The 13,393-nt window shown below is 35.5% G+C and overlaps 1 protein-coding gene across 1 annotated transcript in view; it reads left to right on the plus strand.

Moving 5' to 3' along the window:
• Positions 1–1,004: 1,004 nt before the first annotated feature.
• Positions 1,005–13,393, plus strand: part of LOC135712179 (pro-resilin-like) — a 44,290-nt gene continuing 31,901 nt past the window's right edge. Inside the window, exon 1 of the mRNA XM_065235142.1 lies at positions 1,005–1,081. Coding sequence (XP_065091214.1) covers positions 1,067–1,081 — 15 coding nt within the window. The 5' untranslated portion in view covers positions 1,005–1,066. The remainder of the gene's footprint in view (positions 1,082–13,393) is intronic.

The raw sequence follows: 13,393 nt of genomic DNA on the forward strand, positions 1-13,393 counted from the left end.
TGGGTACAATACTACAAAAAATCATATTCACATTTACACCAGCTCAAACAAACCATTACATCATACCACAATGACATAGCATTCCACTTGAACTGTCGTTTTCCCCAGCCATAAGATCGGTCTTCATCTCCCTCAATCAATCAATCATGCATTTTCCACACCTTCCTTCAAGATCAAACATATGCACCGATACCCAGTGACAAACTCAGTTTCGAGTCAAGTTCAAATCCGCCAAGCCTCAATAACAGTGACAGTGACGTCAGCGCAGCTTGCATGAAATATTCTACCACCAAGCCTCCTCGGGTGCTTTTCCAAGAATCAAATTCGCAAGCGCGTGAGCATCTTCCTCTCCTTCTCCGTCTGTAGGCGGACGATCACTCTCAGAGAAAATTTCCACGAACCGGTCGGTCGGTGGTGAGCTAGTCTCATCTTCGCAAAGCTCTCGCTTCTCAGTGAGAATTGCCACCCCCTAACTCCATTCGAAGCTCAGAGAAGCTCTCCTTCAAGAGCTTACCTTTCACGTGCTGTCGAGCTGACGGGTGGTCGACTCACACGCCGTTCGGCGTAGCATAACAACAATAATTGCTGTACATAACAACAAGAGATCTAAATAAGTCCTTTATTCTATGAATTTGGATGCAGCAAAAACAGTTGAGCGTAAAACTGAGTGGCAATTTTTTTTTTGCTGTTGCCGTTCTCCCCCGGAGATTTGAGAGCAACTCGAACAAACGAAGAAGACGATCCTCGTCGATGCTGCTGTGCTCTTCGGGGAAAATAGATCTGCTGCACATGGGGCTTCAATTTACAGTTAATAAAAGGCAAGCTCGCTCGATCATAGTGAGACAGTTCAATTCGGTGTTCTGAAAGCGAAGCAGCAATTGTTCTAGGTGACTGCTCAATCCTGGTGGTGGTTTCCCGAATCTGAGTGTGGTGTTTGTGCGAACGATTCAAACTGAAAGTGATTTCTTTTGTTTTGGACTTTGCAGATTATTTCGAACCTGTAGTGAAGTTTGAGTGAGATTGCAGAGATTGCAAAAGAAACTTGAAAACAACGAAAACTAGCAAAATGATGAAGTTTTTGGTGAGTAGTGCCAACATATGACTTGTGGATAATGTATTAAGGAGGAGCTTCCGTGAAATCAGTGAACGAAATGAATTGATATTTGGATAATTGATTCTGTGAATGGTCATCGACACATGCTGTGTGATGTTTTAATTTATTGTATTTCTGTATCAAACATGAGTCAGCTGTTGATGTAAAATTTTCGTTGTTCTTGTTATGAGCTCGGTAATTGAATTTCAGCGTGGAAAGCTCCGCTTTCAATGAACATGGATGAATATTTTTTTGGATAATGTCTGAAACCATTAGAAAGCTGTAATAGATGAAGCAATTACAATCATAGTAAAAAGATGGGATGCATCTGACAAATAAAAATATACTGTAAATGGTACAAAATATTTTGGAAATTAAATATAAACGTGCATCATCAAGCCACTGGACTACGTTTATGTGAATTTGACAACAACATGGAAGTGAGAACTGCAAATAAGCTGTATAATAACAACACATATTAAATTGAAGTGACTTTGACACAGCTAATGAAGCTAATTTTTCGAGGAAAAAAACTATGCAGAGTTGCTTAAGTGGACTAAGTCCTTGCACCCAGGAAGTTTCATCGAATTCTTTGAGAGAGCTGCCAGCTCCATAGACGCGTTAGAAGGAAATTCGGGTGATGTTAAAAAGAAAGAAACGATATCAGCATTGGAATTGAAGCTGGAATATTTCAATCAATTTAAACAAATTTCAAACCCTTCAAATTTTGCGATGATTTTTTTTGAAATATTTTTATATTAAAGAATGGAATATTTTCAATATTTTCTTGAAAGAACAGGATTGAGTAGTACTTGCATTCTCGACCCAAATGAACTATTAAAAAAAAGTTAAACTCTTGAACCAATAAGTCGCACAGTGGTCACAAATAATGAAACGAACATCGATACAATTGCATATCTAGCTCGTCAATAACACTGCATTAGATGTACATTTCAAATCGCAAGACATAATTTTATCGATTATTAAGAGATTTTCCTGTAATCAGTTAGTATGTGTGAGCCCCCGAGTATCATTGCTACTTTTATCAAGGTTTTAAAGCATTCGAAACGTTTAAATCAGGGTCTCCATCACCTTCATAAAACGTTGGCTCAAAATCGGTCCATGTGTTTGATTGATCAAATAAATACTAGCTCGTCTGTCATCATATTTATATGTTTATCACGTTCCCACGGAGTTTTGAACCGTTGTGCGTAGGAGTGAAGGAAATGAAGATTTTATTTAATTGTTAATCAAATTATCTTATATATACATATGAATATATTGAATGATTCAAATTCAAATATCTCAAATGTATCACAATGTATCTCTGAGACATTTTATAGTTTATTTGATGTGCATTTTGAATAAGTTGATTGACGCTCACTTACGCAGTTTTTAGCAAATTCATTCAGATAATCATGATTTTGTCTTCAAATTTCATGTCATATATATATTATTCAGAACTCCAAAAATAATAGCATTGATCCAAAAAAGTTTGAATCAATCAGTACCGATTGAGGAAAAATTATAATAGGGGAAATGTTGGCTACGGAAATACCGTAACCTATTGTCGTCAGGGGGTAAACAAAGTCCTAGAGCACTCAAATTTAGCCAATAGATGCTGTGGAACACAAAGTATCCACATGTCAAAATTGAGCTCTTAAGGACGTTGTTTACCCCCCTGACGATAATAGGTTAAGGTATTGTCGAGGCCAACATTTCTCCTAGTATCCTTTTCAACAATTGTTCTAAACATAATACTAAAAACGTGAATTTCAGGTAAATTTGATTAAACTACATATGTCTCAGATGTTTGAAGATGTAAAGCTTTTAAGTGTAAGGTAGATTTTCGTAAAACGTTCAACAACTTTGTAGAAGACAGGAAACCTCTTTCTTGCGATATAATAAAGTTTGTATCGCTGCGCCATCTTTGCGGCCAAAACTTAAACTATTTTTATCCACCAAATTGTAGTCCTAACTAATCCAAGAAACTTCTCAGATGACATCTCCACAATTGGATGCAATCTCAGAGCGTTATTAATTTTTCCTGCTAGATTTCTTTTCTGGCTCACTGTTAATTGCACACCTAAGTAACAATTTTGGTTTTATGAGGGTTCTGTAGACCATGATTTAGACTTGTAGAATGCTATAAAACCTCTATAAAGCTTGCAATGTTATTTGGGCAGTTCACAGTGGTCCAGAATGCATATTTAGCTGGAAGGGTGAGTTTTGAGCCTGAAATTGAAAAGTGTGTTATCTCATGAATTGATCGATTTAGAGCGATTTTCTTCAATTGAGTAAGGGTGCTTCTAAAAACAAAAACATTTGTTTTGCTCTAGTTTTCTCATTTCAAATTTCTCAGCAAAGGTGTTTTCGAATAACTTTTAGATCTTTAAAAGGTGCTGCACAGAGCTTTTCGATATCTTTCGCCAATCAAGAGTTATTGAAGTTTTTCTACTAAAAATATGCCCTTGTCTAATGTTAATATCTTTGGTTGGGGCAAAAAAAATTAACGGCGTATGTTATTCACAATAATATGAAAAATAGAGGTATGGTATTTTTAAAACTCGTATAAAATCAATTTGAATTTATTCATATTCAATACTATAATTGGTAATATTTTTTTATAAGAAGAGATACAGGCAACAGGCATTCTATAAACATTTGTCTTAAAGAGCTTTAAAAGTCTCTAGAAGATGACTTTCATGAGAAATTTGTTGAAATAAAAAAGTTAGAGCTAAATAACTATTTTTTTTCAGAAACACCCTAAGTCAACTCCGAAATTTTACTCTAAAACGAGAACTTTAAGAGTTGCTTGAATTTATCTCAGTTTTTACAAAGTTGCTTGAAACTAAGTCAGCTATTACTTTGCCGAAGAATGTATAACTTAATTTTTTCAAACAAGAAAGCTAGATTTTTGATTTCAATGACAATAAGAACCACCCTAGAATTCATTGTCATAAAAATAAGGGCCTAGCTATAAAGAACAACTTTTGAGAAGAGATTTTTAGTCTATAGTTTCAATTTCAGGCTCAAAACATATCCTTCCAGCTAAATCTGCATTCTGGACCACTTTGCAGTGGTCCAGAATGGCAATTCAGCAAGATAAAAGTCCTAGTGCATTTATCTTAAGTTTTAGAGGTGTAGCATCGACTTCAGCTTAAATTCGTTTGTTCGTTTAAAAAATAAGGCTGTTTCTGAAATTATAGTTTTAGAAAAACTAACCTTTTATGTTTGAAAGTAATAATGCATGTTCTTCAGTACAATTGTAGCTGAGATGATAACTTTGCTTAAGAAACCTTTATTTCTATCTCTTGTTGTCAGTAGTCCGAGGATTTTCGAATCGCTTTGAATTCTACGATAGTTCAGCAAAAACAACAACAACAAAGAACTCACAAATTTCATGCTCTTCAAAACCATCAGTAACTTTAGGAAATCCAATACTACGGGAATATTATAAGTCCCGGAAAACTATTGGAATTGCGAAAAATGCCGAAGTCGACTAAGAGATCTGTATGAACCACGACTAAAAGAGCTATGATGTATTTTTCTTGGACCTTTTTTTAGTTTGTAGAGTCTCGGAGCATCCTCTCGAAAGTCTATGAAGTTTTTGGATCTTATTTCAGGATCTTTGAAACATTGAACGTTACTAGGGCTTCAGATGGTTTGAAAACTTCTTATACTCTTGAATCTCCTGGCACTGCGGGAGCAGTGGCACCAGTGGTGTATTGGTACGCATGACCACCTCTCACTTCAAAGGGCCTGGGTTCAATTGCTCAAATGCTCAAATGCCCAAAATAGCTATACGGAGCCGTGATGCAGTTAATAATGTCGTATTAAAAGTTATAATCAAGAGCAGTATTTCCTACTCGGAACCTTCTGGGAAATTAACCAAAAAGCACGATTTCTGATTCCTGGGAATCTTTTCCAACTTCCCGGGAAACAGATTTTCTACGAGATTTTGAAGAAATTTGCAACGGAATCTGACGATCTTCTAAAGGATTCGGAAAAAAATGTTCCAGAATAAGTTTGAAGAATTTTCCAAGGACAGCTATTGGATTTCAAGGCCATTTTGGTATTTTATAGCCAGTTTTAAAAGTTTGGGCCATACCCAACAAACATGGAAAGCTGAATAAGAGCTGGTCATGCAAAAATGTGCTTCTACAGCTAAAAAATAACCAAGTCAAATTGTTTGTTGGGTCAATACCCAACAAACAATTATTAGTTCTTTCACTATATGTTTTTAGTATTACTTCTACGTGAAGTCAACGATTTACATAGTTGAAGATGCTAATTTCAAATAACAGACTGTAGTGGTAATTTTTTATACGATAGATGGAGTAGATGAAAGCATAGAGTTGATAGTTCCGTTAGAGTACGGCAGTGTGAAGATTGCATATAGATATTAGAATAGCGAGCTAGAACAACTTTTAAGGAAGGTACAAATCAGTTTTTTCATCTCTCTTTACCAAACTCCCCCTTTGGAGAGGGATGGTGAGGGGTGTCCCCCCCCCCGCCACCACTGGCAAAAAGAGATGAAAACCGACCCGCTCAAGTACCAACTGTGTGTTTGAAACAGTTCCACCGATTTTTTACCGCACTTCAGTTGTTATTTGAAGGAAGGCATCCAGTCGTAGGTTTGGAAATTGCAACTATTGTTTACCCCTACCACGATATGTGCTCCTGTCATCGTCGACTTGACGATCTCGAGGGGACACGGGTGGGGTAGGTGCTGCTACTGTACCTTTCGACCATTGACAGTAATTGATGGTATGCTCCCATCCAGAGTTATGTACTTTGACTATATGTTTTTAGTATTACTTCTACGTGAAGTCAACGATTTACATAGTTGAAGATGCTAATTTCAAATAACAGACTGTAGTGGTAATTTTTATACGATTATTAGTTATTTTTTTTTTTTGGATTTTGGCGACTTCAGATTCTTATCTGAGTTGTCGGTTTTAAACCTGTAAGAGATGACAAGGTAACTTCTGCGCTTCCAATATTTTTTTTTTATGTTTTCAAGACGTTTTCCAAAGCCATATCAGCGTTTTGAGACTGTCCCAAGTAACCAAAAGTTCCGCATTTAACGATTAAAATCACTTCCAAGTTCCATAAAGTTCGGATAAAGTTCCGACAGAACCTTCAAGTAAGAGGCACGCACTTGTCCGTCAATACTACATAGCCTGCTGACCAAATATTTAAAATCTTGAATTACTGCATTAAATACATTAAATACACTCTTACTTTCAATAAATACTTTAATTACTCTCAACATTTTATAACTGCATTATTTTCAATATCGTTAAATTATTTGACATTACAAAAAATATCGTTAATTATTTGTTAATTACTTTCAATACCACTTTAAGTATTTAAATTCAAATTATTACTGTCTTCAAAGTATTTAAATTACTACGATGTATTTTAAATATCACGCACTTATATCTGGAAGGGGACACCCCTCGCTTTCAAGCCACATGAAGCAATATTTAATGTACGTAAATATGACATGATCAGTGGCCCGAATAAATCACAATTCTTATATTTATGCAGTGCATCAACATTCTATCCAAACATTAAAAAAAAAAACATTAAAGCGTAATTTCCTGGATTTGAACTCGTGTATTCGACATGCGATCTACGATTGCTAACCACTGCGCCACAAGTGTGTTGGAATTCCATGCGGGCAAAAACCATTTTAAAACTCATCAAGGTGTTGTGTTTTGTATTCAAATCAGTAAGCTGACACTGAAAACTCCAACAGTGGGTGGGACAACAGCTCACTTTAATATATCTCAGATGACGTAGTGGTTCGTGCTGGGGCTCTCAAGCTCGGTTTAATTCTTCAAACAGCTCCAATTCTACTACTAATTCTGATAAATCAATACACATTAATACCTTCCTTTAGAAATTACTTTCATAAAAGTGAACTTAAATACATAATTGGTGTAGAGGACAAAAATCTTTTTTTAATTTATTTTTTTAAAGTTCCGTTTAAGCTCCGAAAGAAGCTGCTTAGAATGCTCTTCAATTATGGTACTGGAACTTTCAAGTTTTTATAACGACTTAAAATGAGGCTGCTTGGAATTCTATAGACCACCTTCAACCAAGCTGCTTAAGTCACATATAGCCCTTTATCAGATCTTTTGGTTACTTGGGGTTTCTCTCAATTTAAAAAGATTTATTGACTAGTGATTCATTTTTTTTTCATGCCATTTAATCGGTTTTTTTTTGTGTTTTTTAATTACTTTTAGTTCTACATTTTCGTATGAAATACCACTTTATGCGTTTCAATGACTCTTTAAGGGTTTCCAAACCATTTTCCTCCATTTACGGCCGTTATTGGACTAAAATGGTATTAGAGCACAGCTTAGCTATTATTTTTTGACTTGTTTGACAATGTTTGGGCTATTTTTAAGTTTTTAAGTCACTTCTCTGTCATTCTGTTTTGAGGGTTTATACAATCACAAAATTGACATTTTCAACCCATTTTGCAATTTTAATTGCAACCTTATGCTGTGAATTGCTGTTCTAAATCATCCAACCTCTAAAGGAACTCCATTAACACGATATCCAGCATCCATGAGAGCAATTTCATAAAATTTTGTAACGCCGCAGTCTACGCACAAAAGAACTGTAGAACTCCCAGAATATTAAAGTAATTTAAGAAAACGCAGATATTTCTGGAATCCATAAAACGGCTCTAAATTTTACTAAAATGTAATCGAGAAAAACAGGGTATGCTTCCACAGTAACAGCAGAACATCAAGATCTTCTCTATCTCCAGATTTTTTAAAGCCTGAATTCTCTGGTAATCTGGTTATATGGGTGTTTCCTAAAGTGGTAACAATGTTCCTCCTTCCAGGAACATTTCAATTTCCAGCAATGATCAGAAATCCAAGAAGTTCCTGTTTCGTTTCTTTTCGTGTTGGGTATGGGCACATAACAAATGTGGACTCGATCACCCAAAATCAACCCAATTTCAGTGATTTCAAGTGGTAAAGAATCTATATCGATCTGTCAAATTGGTTATACCAGCTGTAAAATGAGAAGGGAATCAAGGGGGTAGTCAATTCTATTAAAATAATAAAAGAGTGGTGCATAATTCTATGACATCTTAGCACTTCTGAACTTATGTCTTTGTATATCTTTAAATAATTAAGTCCTTTATATATAACTATATAGCTGGATTTAGCAAATTCATCACCTTGCTTCACACAGCAAAAAATATATTAATGTTTGCATTTAAAAAAGAAGACATTTTTCCATTTGAAAGTGATACGTATTGATTTTCTGTAGTTATGGCAGAAAAGTGGGGAAACTCCTCGCGAATACTTGTTTAATTCTTCTAATTCTAAATTTCCGCAGGTGATTTTTTTTTCAATTATATTTTTGTAAACTTAGAAGAAGAATGTGTGTACCGTGTATTCGTTAAACTTTTACAAATTGTTTGGAACCAATTGCATCAACCTTTGATTTCATTTGGATTCGTAGGAGGAAAAATACGACCGTGCCAATTAGGAGTTTAAAGCACACATTTTGAAGTCCAGAGCAAAGCAGCAAAATTTTGCAACAGGAGGTCCAGTTTAGGTGGAAAATATGCAGTGTTTTGAGATGACCATCGTTTCAAGAATTTCGCAAAATCGAACGCATCGATACCTGTAATACCCAATGATTCAACCCTCCAGATGTTTCTCAACTTGGCCAAGTCGCAGAGATGACCGACGGCTGAAAGTCTCTTTAATAAAGAAAGATGAGATAAGATAACTGCCGCCAATTGAATTTTTTTGCTCAAATCCCAACAAAAGATCTACTCCAATTACTTTGTACTAAAAAACGTGGAAAGGCAAAGGAGTGGCTAAACAGGATCCTTAAAAACTTTTTTCCACCCCTAAAGGTCACAGGCTGGGAATCCCAGCTAGCTGACTCAAAGTTACCAGGAAAAGCTATTTTTTCAACATAAGCACTATTTAAAACGAAAGTAATCGTTTAGCTCTATTTTACGTAGGGTAAGTGTACCAGTTTTGGCACTAGTGGTACAGTTTTTGACCCTAGGGCTTAAATCAAATTTGAAATAAAATTTCATTATTCTATTTGCGTTAATATCCATCAACAGAATAGTTCGTGCTGAAATCATAACATTCATAAGTGGACTTACTAAAAGCACAGAGAACAATATTATTGGTTACTAACGCTCTTGATTGGCTTCTAACAGATTTGAAAATACTAGTTTAAAATCCTTCGATCAGCCCCTTGTAGAGCTATTCGAGAAAAGAATGGCCGCATTACCTTGAAACTTGCAAATGGCCTTTTCGGCCACCCTGTAACTCTTTACTCCTATAGTAAATCCCCTTCAGCAAACGTCTGTCTGTGCATGAAACATTGTGGAAATATCCTTTCCCTTTCACTCGTATGAAAATCTCATGAGATCCTATCAAGCTTTGCGTGAAGAGACGGTGCCTCACTGATACCACGGCGGAGTGAAGAGACAAGACAAAGTTCGCTAGATTTCATGCACAGATTGTCAAAGAGTATGCAACCATAGCATTTCATAAGAGTCAATGTCGCAAACGTAAACAATGACTTTTTCCGCGAATTTCTCGAGAATGGAAAACCACTAAAGAAAATCACCACGATGATTATGTAGAGGGAGAGTCCCCATATCCGAAATAATTGGTGGTTTACATGGATTGACTTTGAGCTACAACAAATTTACGGAAGAAGCCATTGTTTGAGTTTTCGACATTGGTCCTTGTGAACGCTTAGTGTCGATATCATGAAAATTTAGTTTCGACAGATCTATGGCCAACTATACCAGTTATACCACTGAGGCAACACATAAAAAAGGGTCCACTTTTAGTCAGTTATTACGCATGAAGTTCCACATATGTTATGTGGTATGGGTATATTCATCACTGCTACCATTACATTGATCTATTGTGATATATTCCCCGTTTTTATTTGGCTTTATGAGTATGTTGTATCACTATTTTGTGAAGAGACCGACATATACTGGCCAAAAGCATTTTCCCAGCCAGGTATTATATTTCGAATGAAATGTACTACTTAACTGGGATCTGCATTCCAAATATCGAAGGGTTCTGCCAGCCCCTTATCCAGGAAAATACGCCTTTTATTGAAGAACTATGTGCCGTTTCGACTGGCTAGCAATGGATGTGTTGTTCCAGTTGGTCTCCAGGTTCATATTTTTCCCATTTCTTAATCTCCATTTTAAGAGAGCAAGCAGATACTCCACAGAATGGTTCTGATCCTATGAATTTATGAGATGATCCTAGCCTGGAATCCTAGCGTGTCGGCTTTTTTATTTCCTTCCATTCCGCAGTGGCCAAGAAACCGAATCATTTAACATTAAGAACCGTAAGAGCTCCTTAAGCCTGACGAACCTTTTAACATTTGGTTACTTCAACAACTTCTCATACTCTAACTTTCCAAAACTCAGGCAAGGATTATAGAACTTCCGGAAAATTGGCCATTCAAAAACCTTAAGACTTCTGAATGTTCCTAAAATGTCAATGTTTCGAAAGTTTTCAAAAATTCTGCGAGAAATCTCAGAAATCTAGGATTTTCTAGAACTCCAGCAACCCTTAGAAATTCTGCGAAAAATATATGTTGGAACATTGTGAACTTTCATATCATCAAACATCCCTCAAATCGGAAACATGGTTTCTCTATCCATTAAAACGATGACATGCACCATAAACTTCGAACAGGGAGCCTACTACCTGAAAAATCCGGGAAAACCAGAAATCCTCAAGGAAATTCATTTAAACTGAAAAAAAAACTGAAATTCTCTGGCAATTTCTAAATTCTATCAATACTTAAAAATAAGAGAAGTATACGAGCGATTGCAGACGAATTCGCAAATTCATTAAATTTTTTTTTATTTGGCTGAAAAGTTTTATGACCAAAAATGCCATTTTGCATCCTCAGATCACCATTTTAAATCGAGCCTTAATTTTGAAAAGGACGTACAGAAAAATGTCAAGCTTATCTTCAATGTTGTAACGTTGTTGTGGGAAATGTTGTAGGTAACATCTGGAACTATTTTAAAAACAAATTCACTCTAAAAAAAACTACTGTTCGTTTTTCTCAATAACGGATTTTTATAATTTAAATTTTTTTTTAAATATTTTAGACAATGAATGCCACCAATTGCATAAAAGTTCAATATGGAAAAATAATGGACAAAACTGTTTTTATTTTTGAAAAAAACTTATGTTTCTGGAGAAAATTCCAAAACTTAGTTCAATCTTGTTTTTGTTCTGATACATTGATAGAACACTACATTTACAATAAAAAAGAACTTCGATAACATTTTGCTAACTCATAACATTTAAGAAATGTAACGGTTCAACCCAATGTATGCAACCGCGAAATACATTCGAAAATGGCCAAAAACTACCAACATAGGGCTACGTGGTCTTATATAATAAATGTTATTGTTAACTGCAGCAGGAGCTTGTGTTTTGTGTAGGAATAGGAATTTGAGCGGGATTCTCTCTGTTCACACTCTTTAGTATAGTATGACTATGATTGCCCAGAAAAGAACCTTTTGATATGAATTTTAGTTAGGCAATGTTCAGAAATTAACTCTTTTGAGAAAATCTTGGTGGCCCTGAAGAGGGCCGATGGAGTCTCGGTCCGTCTGCTGCTGGACAGGGGTTGAACTTTTGTCTGCGACAGGTTGGAAGGCCGCAGAATATCAGTGTCCACCCAGCTACAGCTCCTCCCCTTTTTAGTTTTTCCCGTTAAATTCCTTCTCTCAACAAGTTGGTAAATCTTAGCCTTTAGCAGAAAGACGCTTAACACTTTTTTTCTACGAATTTATGATCCTGTTTTACGTCATGGTTCTTCTTTATGCCTGTTCAGATAAATAAGTACTTTTATTTATTTTCTCAGCTGCGCTAAATAATAAGAAGGGATTTCGGTTACGCGCTTAAATAGCTGGAAAAATCTTTACGATTAATCGTTAATCGAATAATTGGACTTTTAGGCAACCCTACAATATAGTTTAATTTCATGTTTTTGGTGGTCCTTCGAAAATGTTGAACAGCAAAATTGCAACCAGTAAGTGTAACCCAAAAACCAAAAGCGGTGCGATGCTAGTTTTCATTGCTATGGCGGCGACTGATTTAATGGGCTAATAAACAGAGGGGCGTTCTCTTCATCGATTTCCTCTTTTGATAACCACTGCATCACTAACCTTTTTCGCACTATTTCTGCTATGTTCTTCTATCATCCGAATAACAAACGTATCAATGAATGTGTTTGCCGTCAAGTTAATAATGAAACGAAAAGTTTGGTTACAAGATTTCAACTATGGAGAGCATTTTGTATGGTCGAAGGGTTGGAGGCGAACCAGCCCAAGGCTGAAAGCCTCCTTAATAAGGTTAATAATAATAATAATAATGGTCGAAGGTGAATGCCACTTCGACTTTTTTCGTCTATTTACGACTCACTGATGACAGTGTTGGGAAAGCAGCAATGCTACATCGACATGTTTCGTCTAGAAACGATTCTCTGATGACTGTACGTAATTGCTGGATATGTTAGTTATTTTGACGCTTTTGGTAATGCTTGACATATACCACTTTTTCAATAGTTTCTAGTAGAAAATCAACAGTCAATACTATGCGTATGAATATTTCTGATCGATTGATGATAAAATGACTGAAATTGGTCCAGGGGCAGCTGAGTTATTAACATTCAAAATCTTTCATAATTTCGTTGCATGTTCAATTTTTGGTTTTCAGAAAGTTTACCCCCATATAGAAAACACAGACGTATTACTACGCAAAAAAATCTACTTTCAATTTGCTACCTTTCGAAAACGGTGTGATTTTACCAAATTTTATTTAAGTTCGTTTTCAATATATCAAGTCGGAAAAAAATTGAACCATGTGTTGAATAAACAAAAACTTGTGTTTTTTAACTATAACTTTTTTCCATTTTAACCATTTCTCCATCTTCAAATTAAGAGCAATATGTGGCACTCATTGCCTCCTAAAACATATAAAAAAATAAAAAAAAAATACGAAAAATTCGTTTTTCAGAAAAACCATTTTTAGATTTGTATTCTAATTTCTTTTTTTTTATTAAGGGTACATTTTTTTTTCAAACAGTTCCAACATTACCCAAGTTACCAAGCCGATTGGACAATCATTTTTGAGTAACAGTTTCCTAAAGATAAGCTTAACATTGTTCTATAGGCCCTATTCAAAATTAAGGCTCGATTTAAAATGGTGATCTGAAGATACAAATGACACTTTTAGTCAT

Source organism: Ochlerotatus camptorhynchus, unplaced genomic scaffold, assembly GCF_037179485.1.
Source record: "Ochlerotatus camptorhynchus isolate MF236.1 unplaced genomic scaffold, CSIRO-AGI_Acam_v1.1 ptg000461l, whole genome shotgun sequence".
Lineage (NCBI taxonomy): Eukaryota > Metazoa > Arthropoda > Insecta > Diptera > Culicidae > Ochlerotatus > Ochlerotatus camptorhynchus.